The following is a 22126-nucleotide window of genomic DNA, read 5'->3' on the forward strand; positions in this document are numbered from 1 at the left end:
GCAAAACAGAAGGTAAGCACCAAACAGGAGACTTCGCATGTCCGGAAAGGAAGAGACAAAACAACCTGAAAATCATCCTATCAAAAACAAATCTGACGATGCAGGAAGCCAAAGAAGTGTATCCAATCTACACAGAAAACCAGTACAACGTATTGGAGAACACTGAGGAGTACCCCGCTCTACCGGAGACGTACGCCGAAGTGAGTCTGAGCAAAACAAGAACTAAACCCCAAACAAACAGAGCAAGAACATCCCATACCACGAAACGAACATCTGAGGAAGTCAACATCGGAGAAATCATCCCTATCTACAACGAAAACAAGAAACCGCTACCGAGTAAACGAGATGGAGAAACTACAATGGAAGATAAGCCAGATGCAGCAACAAACGGAGCAAGCAGCTCAAACGTCGGAAGGAAGCGGAAACACAGAAATGGATCTGAACAACGATCGTTCGCAGGTAAGCCAGTCAGTTGTCACAAATAAACTAATACGAAAAAACTATGATAAGAGTTTGAAAATAAATAATTAGCCTATGGAAACAGTAAAACTATTTCAATGTAACATACAAAGTATATCAAAAAACAAAAATGAACTAACGCGAGTGTTAATACAGGAACAATATAAAATAGCATTAATATTGGAGTGCTAGACAAAGAAATAATTGGAAAATAACAAATATAAGATACCAAACTACAACAACTACTACAGTTCACGAGACGACGGGTACGGAGGAGCTATGGTGATTCTACACAGGGCGCTGAGAAGCAAAAACATCGAGTTAAAGAATACAAAGAATATACAAGCAGTAGGACGATTGGTGACGGGCCTGGATTTGGCAGTAATATCGGTCTACGCATCTACAGGAGCCAGCATCGCTGAATTCAAGAACGGAATGCAAGATATTATTCGAAAGGTCAGTGTCTTCAAAAACTTCATTGTTGGCGGAGATATGAATGCACATAGCAAGCTCTGGGATGAGCAGCACGCGGATAACAAAGGAGAGGCGTTGTACGAAATCATCACAAATGAGAATATCATTCTTCTCATCGATAAGAAACCTACTTTTCTCCCCGCGGAGCTAAATAAGCGACCGTCAACCATAGATTTGGTTTTGTGTTCCCCAGCGATCTACCAACAAACGACAATACTGGTTTTGGATTACGGGATCGGTAGCAGACACATGGCGATAAAAACAACGATATATACGGATGCAAGATTCATCGAGGGCAAAATCATCAATAAAAAGAAACTGCTGGAAGAAATTCGGTACAAGATGTGACAAAGGGGCCGTACACATATTACGTAAGCACTTAGGGGGGTCCGGTCAATATCTTACGCTCCATATAAATAAAAAATCATTTGTATGAAAAAAAAATCTTACATGGGAGGAGGGGGGTCGAAAAACCCAGAAAAAATGCTTACGTAATATGTGTACGACCCCAAAGAAGATCATTAGGACCTGCAAACAGAAAAACAGATATCAACCGAAATACTGGTTGAGTGCGCAAGTAGAGGAGGCATGGAAGAACAAGAACGAAGCCAGGACGAAGTTCAACCATTCAGGAGCATTACAAGATCTTGTTGATATGAAGAGAAAATAATGCATATTCAACAACAAAAAGAAAGAGCTTCTGAAGGATAAATTTTAGGAATTTGCGGCGAGCATAGATCCTAGCACTAGTTCTAAACTCTTGTGGCGAAGAATCGGATCACTCACAGGAAAAACAAGGAAATTCAGCAACACAACGGCGCCATTGGATCGTGTGTCCGCAGAAAAGTTTCTAGATAGGCACTTTCCGAGGGGAGTGAATTACCCAGAGCAGCAGCTAGTACCAATAACGAAGAACATCCTGGATACAGAAAACTGGAACCGAATACTGGATCAGAGGAAAAAAAACCATCAGCACCTGGCACGGATGGAATAACATACGAGATGCTCAGAAATGTGAAAACGCGACATGCTTATAACGAAGTTGAACGATATGTAGATAGACGATAGACGTTGAAAATTTGATTTCTTTTAATGCATGAATTAATAAACCGTTTAGGTATATTGATAAAATAACACTAGCCACGGGCGCTACTAGTCAATCATAATACACAAGAAATACATCACTACAATAAAACTGTACTTAGCAATCTATGGTTTTGTGTCAATTTGTGTCACGAAAGTATCCTAAAAAAAACTCGCTGTAGAGTAGCTGGCGATAGATTAAAATCAAAGAGATGCAACACTGCGTTGAAATTGGACGACATATAACGAACTGGATCATGCTGACCATAATGACTGTTTCGAGCACCAAGCTACATCCACATTGTACGCGATTAATGAGTTTCTCGTCGCAGTCGCATCATATGGCAATGTGCCGTTATTCTTTCGGGACCTCTCGGAACCAACATATTTGCTATCCTGATTCGAAATGTAGGTTTTGTGATATTGATAAATTCATGGAGAAAATCCCATGTTTTGTCGATTCGAAAACACATTTTTTATTAAAAAATAATTTTAGTTGATAGCTAATAAAATAAATAATTGATTTGTGGTATTACATTTTCCAAATTTTATTCGACTCGCACGCATCGTAGCATTGTCCTCTGTGTTAATCTTATAATTTTATCGAATTATGGCATTCTGATTCGCACGTCGATTGGATGGATGTTTATTCAATAAACGCGTCGCCAGACAACAAGTGCCCGGTTTATAAGAGCTGGCTTACGATATGACGTAAAGGATGTTGTTTAGTCATTCTCCTAACACAATATATGGCATGTAACATTTAACCGGAGTTGCTTCTGTTTCGCTTTACTGAATGTGCTCAATATTTTTTGACAATCTCTAAAAAGATTGCTTTGGCAATTACAAGTCACTTTCTCCATACAGTGCTGTACTGAAGGACATGTAATCAAGAGCCCCAGGAGCAGCGTTGGGCCCTTTGTACGGTGGCATCCTCTGGATACAATACTCTGCTTGATCTGGTGGCAGCTCACGGCGTAGTTCATCCGGCAAGATATAAGGCTACAAGATGGATAAAAATGAGCATGACACCGGTGATAAGTACAAGATTAGTATTCGTTACCTTATCTGAAGCCAAAATTCTGAAGGAATCAATAACTTGTTCAGCAGTATCGGTATCAGTACTTTCTCGAGTCATGAAGTCAAGGAACGCGTCAAACTGTACGTATCCAGAGTTGTTCGGATCCACCACCGCGAGAATGCGCTGGAAGTCCATATCTCCTTGTTTGTCCTTTCCAATCGAATATCCAAGAGAAACTAGGCACGATTTGAATTCCTCCGGTGCCAGGCGACCTGTGCGGTTCTTATCGAAATGATTGAAGCTCGAACGGAATTCCGTCAACTGTTCTTGTGTGATACCCTTGGAGTCACGAGTGAGAATTTGATTCTCCACCTGTAATCGTATAATGGTAAACAATTAAGATCGATATCTACATATAAGTGAGTATGGAAACATACTTCATTGATATTTCTGTTGATAGATGTTAACAGTTGCTCCCAACCAACGCGCAAAGTTTCCATGGTGTAGTGTGTGTAACGATTTTCGAAGATCATAGACTCCTGCACGGCTTGGTGAATCTTTTCCAGCTCTTCAATACTGGGTTTGTATGCGTATACTGCTTGTTCGTACTCCTTCAAACGATGCAACTGTTCCTCGAGTGATCCAGAAATACCCATTCCTATAGCAGTGACAGCATCCATTTGACGCTCGATCCATGGTCCAACAGCATTTGCCTTTTCAGCAAACTGCCGGCGAAGCATTTCATTGTTCTGCTGTTTGCGCAATTCGTTCGCCAAGGTTTGGTCACGCTGCGGTACCAAGGCACGCACTTCGGACCATTTCCTGCTAATAGCATCAGCGGTTAGCGTAGTGTATGGGTTTACAAGTCCGCCAGGAACTTGTTCCTGCTTAACGATGGCCTCGGCATCACGAACTAAGCCAACAATTACATTGAACTCCTTATCTGCCTCTCCCAAAGTTGCCTTGAACTGATCGTGAGCTTGGATCAAGCCCTGAATTTCTTCCATTGTATGTACGATGAACATGTCGACAAGATCTTCACGGGCTCCATCGAGCCAATTATTGAATGGAGCAGCACGCTTGGCGAACTCCAAGTGCAGCAAGTCAATCTTCTCCAGAATTCGTTCGGCCTCATCCAAGCCTTGGCGGCGATGCTGTGTCAATGCTCCTAGGCGATCCCACTGATCGCAAATGCGCTGGCAACGTGCATTAACCGAAACGCAATCATGATATTCCAAAGTGCTGTAAACATAAACCGAGAAAATTACACACATACAATTGTATCAAATATATATTCAATTTTATTCATTCAATAGACAAAAACTACTGAACTTATCATCGCATAATGTTTCTATACAATGATGATACTCACTTTAACTCCTGAGCAATGGCAGCAATCTGCTCAACCCGATCTTGATGGGCAGCCAAATCGGACTCAAATGCTTCATGCTTCTTCTTGAGAGCTTTCAGTTCATTAAGCTTGCAATTACGATAGTCCTGGGACTGAAGCATCTCTTCCTTGCCCTTTGTCCAATCTTCGTGGGTGTCGGCTTTGTGCTTGAATTTCTGAGCCAAGTGCTCCAGACGCTCCAGGCGCATAGTTTCAGCCAATAGCCATTCTTCGAAGGCCTTTTCCGCGTGCTCTAAACCCTTCCAGGAGTTTGTGATATCGGAAACCATTTTGCCCTCGGTTGGCATATAGGCAGGGCGATTCGATAAGCGAAGCTTAGTTTGCAAAGTGTTGAAGTTGGTTTCCAACTTGGCCTTCTGCTCTACTCGTGGTGGCTTATGTTTGCGTCTGTAGGTTCTGTATTCTTCAAGCTTTTTCTGTACGCCGGCCAGCGTACTGTCGGTTTGCCTTGAATTCAACCACGGCATTGTGCGGCGAATCCATTCCAATAGCTAGAACATGAAAATGTGAGGATGCTATCATTTTTAAACTCAGGTGACATTCAGTCGATACTCACATCACTCGCCAACCGTTCGTATTCTTCCATAAGTCGTTCGTTCTCCTGGTTCACCTTCAAAACTTTGCAGATACGATTGGCAGCGGTTTCCGCCTACAGCAAAAAGAATGTTTGATTGGTATACACTAAGAGCAATCATTGTTGTTCAAAATATATACATATGCATGTTTAACCCGCCATTTGAGATATGGCAAATCACTAATTAGTGTAATAATTTGTATTAGACACGCCAAACAAAAATAAACAAAATTAAAAAATAAAACATCATACAATAAAAAGGAATATTATATAATTGAAATTTACCAAGCTGGTCTAAAACAACCAACAGACCTTTTGTGCGCCGCTGAAGCAATGGTAATATGATGACACATAGGTCATGACCGCCCGTTCATCTGGCATTGCGGTATTCTGCAGATCTATTGGTACAATCAGCGAAAGGTAGAAGCAAAAACACACAACAATTAGGTAGTGAAGCAAAACACACGGTTTAAAACTTTTGTTAGATTATAAGCGTATTATACTATGAAAACTGCTTTGTTGAACCTTTTTACATTCTTGGATTAAGTTTTTTTAGCATACGGCAGAGTAAGAGTTGGATATATCGCCTTATAATTGGACAGATCCCAAAAATGGAGAAGTTCCTCAATCATAAAATTATTGCGATCACTAGGTTTCAGCAAAATTGATTTCTATATTTACATAAAATACAATGGTTATTCTTCAATAAAACTAATAATAATACACTTGAAGAAGAAACAAGATTCTGGTATATTCTTATTTATTATTACTTAGCAATAAAAAAATAATGCAGGGTAACGTGAGGCAAGTTGATTCATGGGATAAGATGGGCCCGTGTCGTTTCTTACCATCGTATAAATTTTGAAGCAAATGTCTCGCAAACTTCTGCAAAAATAGAAAAAAAAACGAAGTGCAGAAGCCGTTGAGAGCTACAGCGAGCGATCACGCTGTTCGGAACCGAACGTATAAGGAAGTCATGCCACTGCGGTTGCTCAGAAAAATGATTCTACGGACAACGTGTCACCAACGGTAATGGGCGAGATTCAGGGCAGGGAAAAGTATCGAAAAAACTGTAATTTATCAAACATTTTCAATTTATCCAGTTAAATTTCATGTATCAAAAAATGCTTACGTAATTAGTGTACGGCCCCTATCGAGTTTAATTACCTATGGCTTAAAACCATGAAAGTATGCTACCCAGAGGCTGGATCCAGCGGACAGAGCGTTTTTTTTTCTCGAGCGAGTAAATGGATATTTTGATATCAATCCCATAAGCAAAATTATGTTTCAGTAACTCATCTGTCAAATATATCCCGCTCTTCGATTTTATCTTTCGTATAATACTGTGTGATGAAGCACAAGTGCACAAAACAAGCAAACCGGTTCTATTTGCATCACCCAGGCCTGAGGTATTAATTCATTAGTATTAATCTTTTAATTAAGCCAGGAATAATAATTAAATTATTCTCCTCTAAAAAAATAATTATTGTTCGAAATTATTGTACGAAAACATCAACATCAAAGACGGGGGAGAGAGAGTACACCGTCGCATTGTTATTGGCTAAATTAAGGTGTTTTACATACGCCTTCACGAAGTAGATGAGCAATGCCCGAGAAAAGTCTGATATCATAAATAGATCAAATTGAAAACATGTTTTGAGTACGATATTGTACTGATCATCCGATTCATTTTTTCAACTTGTTTTCTTGAATTGTAATGATTCGAAAAGGTTACCTCTTTTTTTAGCGTTTTTGTAATGAGAGCAATTTCTGCAAACCTTAAAATTAAAAAAAAAGGTTGAAAAATTCTGAGAAACAGATTTTAACCCTCTATTTCCCACGACTTTTTTTCAAAGATATCAATAGGAAGGAATCATCTATGGAAACAATGCTAGAACAAAAGTTATGTGGCCTAGCTAAAATTAGTGGAAAACGAAAAAAAAAGTGTTCACGCAGAGAAATGTTTTTTAAACTCAATGATATTATGTATAAAAACAACAAAAAAAAATATTGTTCCCCGGCTAATAATTTTATTTGTTGAATTCAACAAAAAATCATATTTGATTAGAAGAAAAAATATTGTTGTTTCTACTATGTTCCAAAACAGCACTCAAAATAAAAAATATTGAATTTACAATATATTTTTTTGTTTGTACAAATATTTTTAAATCAAAAAAGAAAAGTTTTGCTTTCAACAATATTTTTCTTGAATCAAAAAAAAAAATATTGTAATCAAAAATTTATTTTAAATGTTATATAAAATTTCTTGTGATTATCAATTATTTTATTTTTGGCTAGGCTTCGTGTGGAAAATATAACCACAATAATTAGATTTATATATTTTTTTTAAATATTTACTTTACAAACTAGTTTATAATATACTGTAGTAATTTATACTGGATTGCAGTAGAAACAACAACAAAATTTTTTGAATTAAATATATTTTAGTTTTGATTTTAAAAATAAAATATTTGAGTTTAAAAATTATTTCAATAATTTTATTTTTTAGTTCAAAACCCAACTTAATTCACCGAGTGGTGATACTGCCTTTCTCGCATTTAGCCGAGACACCAACCTTATATGGCGCTTATTCGATTCCATTCCATTTTCTTAATAACTTTTTAACGCAATAGTCGATCATTATCAAATTCAATAGTGATCAACAAGGCTTTGTCCCCTGTCGAATGCAACTTGTTGCGAGAAAATCGGTTAAGAATTACTATATGAAAAAGTGGCTAATGTTTTTCGGTTTTCGTGTGCACACACACGGACAGACAGACATTTGTTCAGTTCGACGAGCTGAGTCGATTGGTATATAACATCATGGGTCTCCGAGACTTCTATAAAAAGTTCGATTTTGGAGTGAAATGATAGCCTTTCGGTACAACTTTGTTGTACGAGAAAGGCAAAAAGGTAGACTTTCTCTGCGTGTTTGATTGTAAATCAATAGTTACTTGATTATTTTTAATAGTTTCACTATTTTTACCCAAAATCGATTATATTTGCAGTCTAATAAAACCAGAAAGTTGTGCCAAATACTGCTTTTTGTTGTTGAAATTTTTTTTTGCTAATAATCCATACGTAAACCTAAAATACGTTTCGATTGGGTTTTGACACTTTTTGGAGCGACATCATTTTTCGGCGAATGAGCGAAGCGATGCGATTCTGCGTTAAAAACTCATGCACGATGCTCTCCATGCAGAATCGCAACCGAGTCAGCTCCACATGAGGCTTTGGTGAGTGAGATTTGATCATGATTCTACCAACACTGCCGACTTGACGATTATTGCATTTCTGATTCGTGACAGGAAAAGCATTTTTAATCATTATTTCTATAATTTTAAATCTGGGAAAACAAGAATAACTTCTCCAGTTAGGAGAAGCACTCTCAAGTCCTTATAACTTAACTATACCTATCGCTGAAGAATAAGACATGGCTGTTGAACTTTGGAAATATTATCACAAATTTCAAACATGTTATAAAACAATCTTTAGAAGAAGAAATATAAATTTTAAAAAATATTCGGTTTGTCAAAAAAGTGCATTTCGTGACATTCCCGCCGAAAAAAAAAATGTTTTTGCTCATGCGATTATTATTCTTGGATTAGAAAATTATTACCAAATAGGATAGTTTCATATTTTGTGATTTTTTTTTAGCAGTGAGCATGCATGTTAGAACCGGTGCTGTATTATTATCTCGCGATTTTGTTTCTGAGATACGGAAAATGGAACAGTGTTCCCCTATGTTCAAACTGAGGGTTGGTACAGCTTGATCACATTTCTCATACCGATAATTTGAATTGCATGTTATTCAATGCGTAGTATGGCACCTTTCGAGTTTTAAAACCGACATTTACCAATAACCCATGTGCTGTGGTGTGAACAGGCTGGAAATCAGATAAGATTCTTTCTATAAGCAGCCAGGATCGGAATAGACTATTGTGAACTTTTTTTTTGTAATGTTGTTAGAAGTTTGACACATAGGTGCTTGGAAAAAAATTCTTTAATTAGTTCAGGAATAGAGCTCATGAAAACTATTTAGGTGATACGTATTTTGGGAGTTTAAGACAAGTGGAATGCTCAAATAACTTGACCCGTTTATCCTTGTTTTGGGATAATATTGCACATTTTTAAATTTGTATATTAGTTGTTCACTCGCTTTATTTTTGCCAGATATAGATAAAATAGATAGAAGAAACACTGAAATTTATCGAAACCTATAAAATTACACAATTTCGACCGGTTTTCAAAGTTAAGAGGAAATCAGCAAATGCTAAATGACTAAAATTCTTGCCTATTGTTGAATACCCATAAAGCATACATAACGGTGCAAAAATATGCGAAGATTTAATTGTTCATAGTAAATCGAGTAGAAAACACTTGTATGTACTTGTCTACTTTCTTTTTCGTCGTAAATCAATATTGCAGATAAGGCCGGATAATATTAGTTACTTGTATGCTTTCGTATGTAAAGAGCGGGAAATTAAATAATAATAATAAAACTGCAAAACTCATCAATTTTCTAAAACAATTTTCTGCAAAGAACAATGTTTTCGAAATGCTGTAGTCAATTTGAATCATAGAATTTAACTACGAAATTTCGAAAGGGAGAATGAAGAAGAAAAGATTTCTTCCGATGTAACCGCTATCCAATTTTCCGCCGTATTTTCCAAATAAGATGTTAGTTAATTTTGCATTAGCCTTTTGGTATGATACTTTGGAAAACAATAAGAACTTCGTTGAAGTACTGTAATAGACTAAACAAAAAGATAATAAAAAACAGACTCATCCCACGTTGAGGCAATTCTAATAAGGCCGATACAAATATTTTTTATTATCCCCCATGACCTTTCAGAGACCAGTTACTGCCGTCATACGCATATTTGTCCCATGTTTACTGGGATTTCCTATGTACATGGGATAGTTATGCGTATAATGGCAGAGTAGGACATACTTTTGAATGAATATTTGTAATGGCTTAATTGGTCTTCAACTACAGGTACTGTTATTTTTCCAGTTTCATGCCAAACATTGAAAGCAAAAACGAGCTTCAATGTCGGTGGAGTTACCAACAATTCGTTCTAGCTGTTATTAGCTTAACAAAATAAAAATGAGTTAGTCAAGTCCATAAAACAGAGCTTTTTTTAATTTGAATGAAACAATGAAATTGTCACTCTTTGCTATATCCAACCTGCTGAGCTCCTTGGAAAGCATGATAATAACACGACACATAAGTCATAATGGCACGTTCATCTGGCTTTGGAGTGTTGATCAAATCTGAATAAAAATGGTGTAAAACAGGTTACCATCACCAATTTGCACAATTAGGCTAGTTATGCTGCAATGTTTAGTGTTCGCATCTACTGATACTGATGTCTATTTGTGTGTGTATGAAAGCTGGTACTTACCGTCGGGGTCCAACATTCTTGGAATATCCAGGAACTTTTCGGCAACGTCGAAAGCAGTGTTCAGATTCTCGAGTGGATTGTCTTTCGAAAGTTTGGAATAATCTATCAAATCTGGTCTGTGGCGATGAATCAGAGCACAGAATGCTAGACCGTCCTGTGGAAAAATTTAAAGGGAAATAGGATTTAATATCAAGTGGAATTAACAGTTTACTTTTACCATTTTTGCCTGATGTTTATTACATATATGTAACTATAAAGCAAACCTACCTTGAAACTGAGATGGAAGTTTTGAACATTAACGTTCTTGTAAGGGGCAGTTTTACGCTGACACCAAAGCAGCAAACCTTCCTTGGCCGTCATTTCCTCCACTGAAATGTCCTGGATAGCGAACCGCAGAATGATCGTCCAGATCATACCCAAGGTCATTTTCAGATTGCCATCGACGATTTCCTCTGCTCCAATCGATACCAGTTTCACTCCTTTGGATGCGATGAAATCCAATGCCTTGTTCACGTTGGCAATCTACAGCAAACAGAAAAAAATCATTAAATCATACAATACAATAGTTTATAATGGCAAGCCTGTGCATTAGGCACACAGAATAATTGAAATTCACCTAATGTAATAACAACTTCAACACTTTACAGAGTCAACTTAATTTTTATTCAACCAAAATTCAAAACTACAAAAAAATGGCGCTTTGGCCCTCGCGATCGCGTCGTTAACAATGCTAGGAAACGGAAAAAATCAGTGCTACCAACTTCTTAAAATTATACCCATTCGCCGATCGCACCAAAAACTAGAAGTGGGCGCTCACGTTCCCATACATAGCCCCACCTGGTGTGACACTGGTTTGTCATCACGCATATCGCCTTCCAAACAAACCTTCTTCAACTTGGTGCATGGTCGGCGATACGTCCCCGAATGAGTCCTGACCTCAGCAACTCGAACTGTGTTGTCTTGACCGGTCCAACATTTCTCCACAATTGCCAGGGGCCATTTTCCGCGTTCATTGGCCATGTCGGATATGTAGACTACGTCTCCTTCAACTATCTCTCCAACAGATTTCCACCATTTCTGGGTCGGTATCAAGGTTGGCATATACTCCTGAATCCATCGTTTCCAAAAATTATCAATCAATTTCTGAGCCTTCCTCCATTGCTTGCCCCAGTCCAGGTCGCTCGGGCTGAATTCACCTGGTGACTGGACATTACTTGATGCTCCGATCAAAAAATGATTAGGAGTGAGTGCTTCGGGATCATTCGCTTCGGCTGAAACATAAGTCAGGGGACGACTGTTGACCAACTGTTCTGCTTCAACCAATACGGTGTCAAGCACTTCCTGCCTCGGTGCTCGTCCCTTCAGTGTTTCTCTAAGAGCTGCACGGATGCTTCTTATAACCCTCTCCCATGCTCCTCCCATGTGACTAGCCGCTGGTGGGTTGAAGACCCATCGTATGCCTCTCTCCAGTACCTTCCGTTCAACGTCGCCAAAGCTTATTTGTTTGAGGGCCTCTTTTAATTCTCTGTCTGCACCTCGCAGATTCGTACCGTTGTCAGAATAGATGATATCTGGTTTTCTACGTCGAGCCATCATTCGTCGAATTGACATTATGCAGGAATCAGTTGTCATTGAATAGGCCACCTCAACATGTATCGCACGCGTGGTCATACATGTAAAAACCACCCCATACTGTTTTTCTCTGTCATCTCGAAAGGCCCAAAAAAGTCCATTCCAGTATGCGTGAAAGGCTGCTTGTATGGATCGACACGGCATTCCGGAAGCTGTCCCATCATTGCATTGGTATCACTTGTTTAGGCTTATTAATACGACAATGCTGGCATCCGTAAACAATTTTACGCAATAAGCTGCGTAGACCTATTATCCAGTAGGATTGTCTGATTTCATTCAGCACTAGTTCACGTCCTTGGTGGTTGGCTTGTTGATGATAACTTTGCACTAACAATTTTACAAACCTTCCAGTTGATCCAAGTATGATAGGATTTTTTACGGTCAAATCAACATTTGCTCTGTTCAATCTTCCTCCAACACGCATTAATCCTTCACTGTCGAAGAAGGGTGTCAACGTTCGCAGTTTACTCGTTGACTTCAGTTCACTACGATTCACCAAAGCTGCATATTCCTCAGGGAATTGTTCCTTTTGTACTACTTTCAGCCATCTGATATTCGCTTTCTGTTCATCCTGCGGTTGAATTTGTGCACTTTTCACGTTGCCTCTGCACAGATCAATGAACTTGTGTACAAACGCTGTTGATCGAACTAATCTTCTCCACTGGCTAAAACGTTCTACATTCGGCAAAATCGGATCACTTTCAAGCACAGTATTCACTGCTACTGATTCAGACAAATACTCTTCTTCATTTTCATCGGATGATTCTGCGTTGCTAATAAGCGCCGACCAGTCGTTAATTTTCTGTTTCAGCAGAATCGGACCACTGAACCACCTTCCACTAGTTGACAGGTCCACCTTTTCGGTATCTCGTGTTCCTTCATCAGCCACGTTATCACACGTAGAAACATAGTTCCAATCGTCTGGTGCAGATTGCTCTAATATTTCTCCCACCTTGTTCGCAACGAAAGTCTTCAACGCCTTCTTCGTTTTGAGCCAACACAAGACCGTACGACTGTCCGTCCAATAGAGAATCCTGCATATGTTGACGTTCAATTCAATCTTTATTGCCAAGGAAAGCCGATAACCCAACAAAGCAGCCTGCAACTCTAGTTTTGGAACTGACATGAAACGAACTGGAGCAACTCTCCCTCGGGACGCGACGAATGAAATATCGACTTGTTCACCATTTACTATTCTCAAGTAAGCAACAGCACTCATTGCCATGGTGCTGGCATCGCAAAAAACATGAAGTTCGATTTTGTCACTACTGCGAAGATTACTGCTATAACATCGAGGAACGCGAACATCAGTGATTGTTGGAAGAATATTCAACCACATTTGCCACTTTTTCCTAGTAGCTTCTTCTAGTTGGTCATCCCATCCAATACCGCTTCGCCAAATTTGCTGTAGGAGAATCCTGCCTCTAATCGTCATGGGCGTCACAAACCCAAGTGGATCAAAAACGGACATCACTACTGACAAAACCTCGCGTTTCGTTGGTACTCGTTTCCCCATCAGAACAGCTGGGTCGATCTTACAAAAATCAGTTGAAAAAGAGAAATAGTCACCTTCACTACTCCACAGAAGCCCTAGAACCCGGTTTATTCCATCACTGATATTTGTATCAATTGTTTCTGCTTGCAGGTCCTTTGGTATAGTTTTCATCACTTTCTTGGAGCTGCAGCGAAAATTTCTGATTTCAAATCCTCCCGATTTGTGCACTTGGATGACATCCTGTATTAATTCTGCTGCCTTGAACACGTCGTCCTCGCTCCCCAGAAAATCATCGACATAATGGTCATGTACAATGGCATTGCTGGCATGAAGCTGGGCATTATAAATTTTTATGTAATGAGCAATAAACGGAGAAGAGTTTACTCCAAAAAACATAGCTTTCATTCGGAATGTCTGGACGATGTCATCTGGGTTGTGACGATAAACGAAGCACTGTGACCAGCTGTCTTTTTCCGATATCCAAATCCTGTTGAACATTTCCTTAACGTCACCAACAAATCCAATTTTCCCCCGTCGAAACCGCAACAGTACTCCTTGCAAAGATTTGAGAAGATCTGGCCCTGTGATGAGAACGTCGTTTAAGCACATACCGTTTGATTTTGCAGCTGCGTCAAATACAATTCTTATTTTTCCTGGCTTCATACTGTTTTCAACTGGAAAATGGGGCAGGTACCACATATTATTCCTGGATATTTTAAGATCTTCTTCCGAAACAGGAACGGCATAACCTTTGTCAATATAGTCTTGCATTTTTTCCGCGTACTTGTCTTCAATGCCCCTCTTAGCAAGCTTCCGTTCAGTACATTTTAAACGTGATAATGCCATCTTTCTACTTTCAGGGAATGGTATTGTATTCCTATACGGTAAATCCACAACAAACTGGCCATCAACAAAACAAGTAGATTTTTCCATAACATCCAGGGCCCGTCTGTCATCCTCGGAACGCTGTCGATCTGGTTTACTGATTACGACTCCCATATTTTCAAGCATGATGTGCGATGCCACGAGATCGTGAAGATTTTCATCCGATTCGCAGCACATATTCACCGTTGCAACATAGTTTTCATCCGACTTCATCCTCATTGGTCCATGTACCACCCATCCCAAAGGACATTTAGAGATAGCTGGAGCAATAGGATCAGGTTGGCAAATTTCCGTCGTCTTGATAACGTTCAAATGCGGTTGTCCTATGAGCAATAACGGTGGTTCTCCATTCAAACAGTTCAAATCAGCTTTGTTCACATATGGAAATCGTGCCAATAATTCTGGAACGTTGACTTTTTGACCGGCGAGATTCATTTTTTGAATTGTCCGCACTCCGGTCAAGCAAAAGAATTGCTTATCCGCAAGATTCTCTCCGACTTCTATTTGGACAAGCTCAGAACTTTCATCCACTCGCTGCATTCCACCCATCAATGTGCAACAGAGTCGTTGTTTGCTGCCAGATATTCCCAGGATCTTGACAATTGAAACATCAATAATAGTCAAACTAGATCCCTCGTCGATCAAAGTAGGAACTTCAATCACTCCTTTTGGTCCACGAATCTTCACGGTCACCATTTTCAAAAGCGCCTGGGGAACCACTTGCTGATCACTTTTCATCACGTTAACTCCTGGTTTATGTTGTGTGACAGAAGGAATTGATGTCACCACTTCTCCCTTATGCAACAGGGCATGATGGTACCGGCTGCATCCTTCAACTGGGCACAGCTGCCGTCGATCACAACGTCCACTATGAGTGCGCAAACAACAAAAGCACAGTTTCGATTCGATAGCAATTTGAAATCTGCGTTTTGGTTCGGCTGACTTAAACGCATCGCATGACGTTAAATCATGTACGTCCTTGTGACAAACTACACATTTCTTGACACCACTTTTACGGAATTCGTTTCTCCCAACGGGTTCAGCCAATCGATTATGTTCGTCGAAGAATCCTCCGGCAGTCAAGGTACAATTTATAGATGCAGCGTACTTTCCTGTTTTCTCCACCCATGCTGCAAAATCTAGAACAGTTGGATCGTTGATAGCACATTCCGTAATATGCCGACCCCACATCATAATCTGGTACTGCGGCAGCTTTTGCAAAAGTAGTCCTAAAAGTTCCGGGTTGTAGACGTGTTGCTTCAAACCTTTTATTCCTGATGCTAGGTTTCGAACTACACCGTCGAACTCAATGAAGGACTCCCAGTCCGATACTAATGGAAGGTTTCTAATTTCGTTTATTAGTGCCCGCAGTAGAAGTTCCGGTCTTCCAAAGCGAAGTTCAAGCGCCTCTATTATCTTTTCGCCATCATCTGACGTCAAGAGCATGTGTTGAACTGCGTCACGTGCCTTTCCTACAAGGCATTTATTCAGCCGAACAACGTTTTCAAATCCAAAATTAAATCATGTACGTCCTTGTGACAAACTACACATTTCTTGACACCACTTTTACGGATTTCGTTTCTCACAACGGGTTCGGCCAATCGATTATGTTCGTCGAAGAATCCTCCGGCAGTCAAGGTACAATTTATAGATGCAGCGTACTTTCCGGTTTTCTCCACCCATGCTGCAAAATCTAGAACAGTTGGATCGTTGATAGCACACTCCGTAATATGCCGACCCCACATCATAATCTGGTACTGCGGCAGCTTTTGCAAAAGTAGTCCCAAAAGTTCCGGGTTGTAGACGTGTTGCTTCAAACCTTTTATTCCTGCAGCTAGGTTTCGAACTACACCGTCGAACTCAATGAAGGACTCCCAGTCCGATACTAATGGAAAGTTTCTAATTTCGTTAATTAGCGCCCGCAGTAGAAGTTCCGGTCTTCCAAAGCGAAGTTCAAGTGCCTCTATTATCTTTTCGCCATCATCTGACGTCAAGAGCATGTGTTGAACTGCGTCACGTGCCTTTCCTACAAGGCATTTATTCAGCCGAACAACGTTTTCAAATCCTGAATACTCTCCTGCTGCTGTGGTTAAACGATATTGGTTAATAAACAATTGCCACTCACGTACATTACCATCAAACGTCGGTAGATTATTACTTCCCGAACTTCTAGCCAACATGCGTTGCATAGATTTAGTAATCTGCAGCATTTCAGCGTTAGCATCTCCACGTAATTGTCCAGAGTCACGTTGTGTGGAGGAACGTGTAGCAGTTGTTCTAGCATAATCTCTGGGTAGTTCATGTTGTACGAGGTTCTCCTGTGGTAAGCTCGGCACCCGCGGTACAATTTGATTGGAGTTCGTTGGACGTAAAGTTAGTTCGGCTGATGAGGTTGAAGCTTGACTTTGCAAATTCTGTACCCACTGTTGCACACGTTCCAGAGGATCCTCATCCTGTATGTTAAAATCCGAGTTCTGCGCGTGTTGTTCTGCCAACTCCTCCTCTAATTCCGCTTCCGCAATTTTCACAGCCAGTTCAGCTTTCAGTAGCTTCTCTTGCCTCTGCTTCCGCTGTAGTGCTTCCTGCTCTTCCATCGCTGCTAATTTTATTTCCGTTTCCAGTTTTGCTTTCATCACTGTTAACTGAGCACTCCTAGATGACAAAACACTCCTGGCCGCCAGGTTCACTTTTTGGTTTGAAGATTTCTGTAACGGTCGTTCCAAAGACTGCGTTGAAAATCCGAGTTCGGTGGTTTGTGCAAGCACAGACGCCGGACGCTCTTGAACTTTTTTGTGTTTTGTAGTTACATTGCCTTCCAAAAAAAGTCGTTCCATTAACGTTTCAGCCATAACCTGCTTCGAACTAGCATCTTCTCCGAGGGGAACATCAAAAAGCTCACACGTCGTTTTCAAACATTCCGGATCCGCATTTTCGATTATCTGCAACCTAACCTCAAACTCTGGAGACTGTCGTTCGAAATCAAAGCCTTCAAATCGCATCACTTTTCTCCTTATCCAGTTCAAGGTCGTGTTTTCGCAGTACAAAATTTTATGCAGAAGCACCAAATCGGCTGGCCTCGCGGCGCCAATTCTTTCAGCCAAAACACTATCGTTTGCAAACATTTTTGTCTCAAAATACTCTCTGTAGGAACTGATCGCCAATTCGCGTTTATTCGTTGTCGAAGGACCATATGTAATAACAACTTCAACACTTTACAGAGTCAACTTAATTTTTATTCAACCAAAATTCAAACTACAAAATGGTGCTTTGTCCCTCGCGATCGCGTCGTTAACAATGCTAGGAAACGGAAAAAAATCAGTGCTACCATCTTCTTGAAATTATACCTATTCGCCGATCGCACCAAAAACTAGAAGTGGGCGCTCACGTTCCCATACACCTAATTTGTCGTTAAATTCAAATTCTTCAGGACTCTGCTGTCACATTCAGGAGGAGAGATGAATGCAAAGGAGAATGTAAAAATCTCTCACTTATCATGCCTGTATACACTCTCGAAAGATAGCATACCGTGAGAGACGTTTTTCGGAAGCTGTTACGATGAGGAACTGATTCGGGGGACCTATACTTCATGATAAATTTATTTTAAAAAGTCCCAGTGGGGGGGGGGTGTGGCATCGATTCTGATGATGCATTTTAAATTGTTTTACACAGCTGTGCGAAAAAAATATGGTCTCCAACATAAAATGAGCGAGCACAAAGCGTTTTATCAAACCTCCTCGGTGGGGACCGGCTATCCGAATCAGTTTTTTTTTTTTCAACTTGTACATTTACAAGTGCGATAGAATCATGGGTTGGGTTGCAGCAAGCGAGGATAACTATATAGGGACCTGCACAGTTAAATCTGTGAGGTCATTAAAGCATCTGGGCGTTAAGCCCATCGATTATGTATGCCAAAGGGCTCATTGGCGATAAAATCTTTATCGCGAATGGTGTATAACAGATCGGCGTAGGTGCGTAGGCTTATAGCGGGTGTAGCATTGTCTATTATTCGATACGGTGTACAAGCATGATCCAAAGCACTAGAGGCCGGGTGCAATGTTTAGAAATTAATCAAGGTATTACGGCTGATGTGTCTGCGGGTTGCAAGCGCATACCGCACCATATCTTATGAGGCGGTGTGCGTCATTTCTGGAATGATGCCGATAGACATACTTCTGGAGGAAGATCTGAAGTGCTTCAACGAAAGGGACTCGGTTCAAGTGCGACGTGTCAAGGGAGCGGCCTCGTTGCTCGAATGGCAGAGAGCATGGGACACCGCAGTCAAAGGTCGTAGGACCCACAGGTGAATACCGGATGTGTCGAATTGGGTTAGTAGGAAGCATGGTCAGTAGAGTGGCCCAGCCTTGTATGGGGAGAAAAAAAGTTGTCGAATTCTACGGGCCCACACCCCCCCCCCTTGTTCATTTAGGTAAGAAGATCAATAGATCAATCTCTGGAAATTTAAGCTCAATCGCTTGTTGCATAAGCTGGCGCATTTGATTTGAAGTTTGTATGCTGGTTTTAGACAAAATGCATAGGAAAATACACCTCCGTCACTCTTTTGTTCAGGAAATTAATTCGGTATGCCCGATTGAGCTCAGAATTGAAACAAATACAGCAGATATGTTAAAGATCAATTCCACAGAGCATTATACGATGATTAAACGACTTTTTATAAAGTTTCGGATAATTTATTAGGAGTTGGGCTGTGCCCTTTGGAATTCATTGATTGTCATGAAAAACGTGCGCATGTTATCAAAGGTGGCTTAGATATGTCAAATATGCTATCAAAAATTCGGTTTTGGATTGATCCTATAGCCTTTACGTATTGTCGGCGTAGCACCAAGTTAGAATTCGGAAGTCGGGACTTCCGAACCGAACTTTCTTCCGAAGTTTTATTTGTCAAACTAATTGATGCGTTGTTTAGCGCATCTTTAGGCGAATCCAGCGCACTATGTACTTCCGAAGTTGGGAAAGTTGCCTGTATCTGGAGAAAAATCCAACTTCGGTATAAAAAGCGGTATAAATTTATTCCGGATAGACAATGTACTTAGTATACGCGAAAGGCAAAACTAATATATTTATGACGCTTCTTTAAAAGAGTACCATGATAAAAATAAATTACAAAAAATATTTCTCGTAAGATATTTTAGTTACAAGATAAACATTTTCGCTGTCGTCACTGTCCGGAACATCTTTTGCTGGCGAGGATAGGGGATCTAAATGTCAATGAAGGAAAAATACATACGATTTGACAGTCAGGTACCACACATGTTTCGGACTGCAGAACAAAGGGACCCAAAGCGACAATTTTTATCTGGTAACTGAAATATCTTTTCATAATAGCCATATTAAGCGAGCTTTATTACGTGTTAAGGGGGAGAAAGAAAATTGAATGTATGAGCATTGGCATCAAATTATGATACAAGAAGCGTGACATGAGAATGGAAACAGCAGTATATGTACCAAATAATGTAGCTAATATTTGGAACAATTTTATATGATTATTATTACTTACCTTGTGGAAACGCATTTTACCGCGGTCTGGCTTTGGTAGAGTTTCGCCGGAAATGACTTCCAGCAGCAGCATGAGTTTGAGTCCATTGCGAAAATCGTCTTCAATGTTTTCGATTGATGTACCGGCCTTTCGAAGGTGACTGTTACACCATGCAGTGAAGGTCTGGAATTTAGACAAAATATTTATTCAGTATGAATGATGTTCCAGCCGATTTCAAATTGATTATTTATGTGTAGTACTATCGTTTAGATAAACAATTAAAAAACTCTCAACTAAATGTCGATACAAATTAAAATACATCTATAATATAGATACTTTATTCCAAACCTTTTATAAAAAGCTTAGATTAGACAAATCAATTGAGCAAGTTACTTGACTTGAACGCAAAAAAAGAACATGTTAGCATCTTTGTTCAAATCACTTGAATTGAGAAAAGTTAAGTGTCCAACCACTTTTGGTCGATTAAATTAAACTGAGATAATAAATTTATTTGCCCAATCTAATCGTAACATCACTTATAGAATAGAAGCCCGTTCCGTTTGACTCCACGCATTCCACGACGGGCGTTTCTTAAAACTAAACTACGTCAACCAAGCATTATACAGGTTGTCCTAGCATACATGAAGGACCAGGCTGCTAATGTATGCGTCGAGGAAATGACTCCAACGAGCATCCTGAAGGACTTCCGAAGGCACCAGAACATCTACATCAACAATTCAACCAAGTGCATCAGGAATACTGAATTGAATCTCAGAAAACGACGCTGGACGGATTCAATTCTTTCGACGCCGTTATTGTAGTGTGGAGACCAGACGAGCGTTACATGATTGAAAAATAGTATTTTGGCCATAACATTTGAGCCCACAGCCGATCTGGCCAATTTTCAATTGAAAACAATGAGACAGGATTCCCCGACATTGTTGCGAGTAAAGTGGTTAAGGATAAGTGCCTAAAAAGTTAGTGAGTTTGCAGTAGCCATCGAACAAGTAAGTAGTTTTAGTTGTCGCGAAAATAATAAAATATCTATTTGGTGTTCGGTGGCTCATCCGTATGTATTGCGCTTTGCTTCGGTCGAAACAAGATCTTCAATAGTTTGCAGTAGCCATCGAGCAAGTAAGGGTTTTTCCACAAATTACGTAACGCTAGACCTTGACACCTTGCCTAGACATTGAGTAGCCAAGTAGCCAAAAAATCGTTTATGGAGTAAATATAGCTTTTTTGTTAAACCTTGGTGTACGAGAAAGCCAAAAATGCACCTTATTTTCATTTAGCAGAAAAAGAACTACATTTTAACCCTTTCTTTCCCATAGTAGCTGTAGAGCTCTATCAAATTATGCACCTTCGAACTTTTATCGAATTGTTTCAACAACAACAAAAATATTTAGCACATCTTTATGGTCGCATTGATAAGCTATTTAATAATCAATATTGCGAAAAAGTAATGGAACTATTGAAAGCAATCAAGTAACTATTTATTTGCAATCAAATACATGTTTTCGTTGTCCACTAATTTTAGAAAAAAAAACTTGTACTGTTTTAATAATCCTCCCCAATTTTGAGCTTATTCAGTAATAATTTGACTGACCACGTGTATTACTATGAAAACAGTAATTTCTGTGGAAACCACGTTTCTCTAAAAGCTCTTAAAAATATATGAGCATATTGGCAACATAGGAAATTCTGCAAGATAATGGATCGTCTTTGTTGCAAAACGATTTGATGCTTGCGAGAAAAGTTATTAAAATACGCCTCCCGGAGTCCAAAACTAAATGCACTCGCGTTTTCAAGGGCACCGCATTCAAAACAAGAGCCACACACAACTGTCATCTTTTATTATTCCACGCATGCTACGACGCAGCAAAGCTCTTCCATCTTCCATCTGATCGATCCACCTTGCCCGCTGCGCCTTCTTGTGCCCGTCGGATCGTTGTCGAGAACCATTTTCACCGGGTTACTGTCCGACATTCTGGCTACGTGCCCGACCCACCGCAGTCGTCCGATTTTGCAGTGTGAACGATGGATGGTTCTCCCAGCAGCTCATGCAACTCGTGGATCATTCGCCTCTTCCACGTACCGTCCGCCAACTGCACCCCACCATAGATGGTACGCAGCACTTTCCTTTCGAAAACTCCAAAAGCGCGTTGGTCCTCCACGAGCATCGTCCAGGTC

General features: G+C 39.9%; 1 protein-coding gene across 4 annotated transcripts in view; it reads right to left on the bottom strand.

The window, feature by feature from the left end:
• Window positions 1-2467: 2467 nt before the first annotated feature.
• LOC134224705 (alpha-actinin, sarcomeric) overlaps window positions 2468-22126 on the bottom strand; it is a 65713-nt gene continuing 46054 nt past the window's right edge. For 2 of the 4 annotated variants that reach the window (XM_062704231.1, XM_062704233.1), the window contains exons 3-11: window positions 19958-20119; window positions 10698-10952; window positions 10431-10584; window positions 10214-10299; window positions 5005-5097; window positions 4410-4939; window positions 3475-4279; window positions 3080-3409; window positions 2468-3018 (exon numbers count right to left, since the gene is read on the bottom strand). In XM_062704231.1, coding sequence (XP_062560215.1) covers window positions 2860-3018; window positions 3080-3409; window positions 3475-4279; window positions 4410-4939; window positions 5005-5097; window positions 10214-10299; window positions 10431-10584; window positions 10698-10952; window positions 19958-20119 — 2574 coding nt within the window. In that variant the 3' untranslated portion in view covers window positions 2468-2859. Of the gene's footprint in view, window positions 3019-3079; window positions 3410-3474; window positions 4280-4409; window positions 4940-5004; window positions 5098-5334; window positions 5421-10203; window positions 10300-10430; window positions 10585-10697; window positions 10953-19957; window positions 20120-22126 lie in introns of all 4 variants that reach the window. The other 2 variants (XM_062704234.1, XM_062704232.1) reach the window with 2 other exon arrangements.

Source organism: Armigeres subalbatus, chromosome 3 (assembly GCF_024139115.2).
Source record: "Armigeres subalbatus isolate Guangzhou_Male chromosome 3, GZ_Asu_2, whole genome shotgun sequence".
In the NCBI taxonomy this organism is placed as follows: Eukaryota; Metazoa; Arthropoda; class Insecta; order Diptera; family Culicidae; genus Armigeres; species Armigeres subalbatus.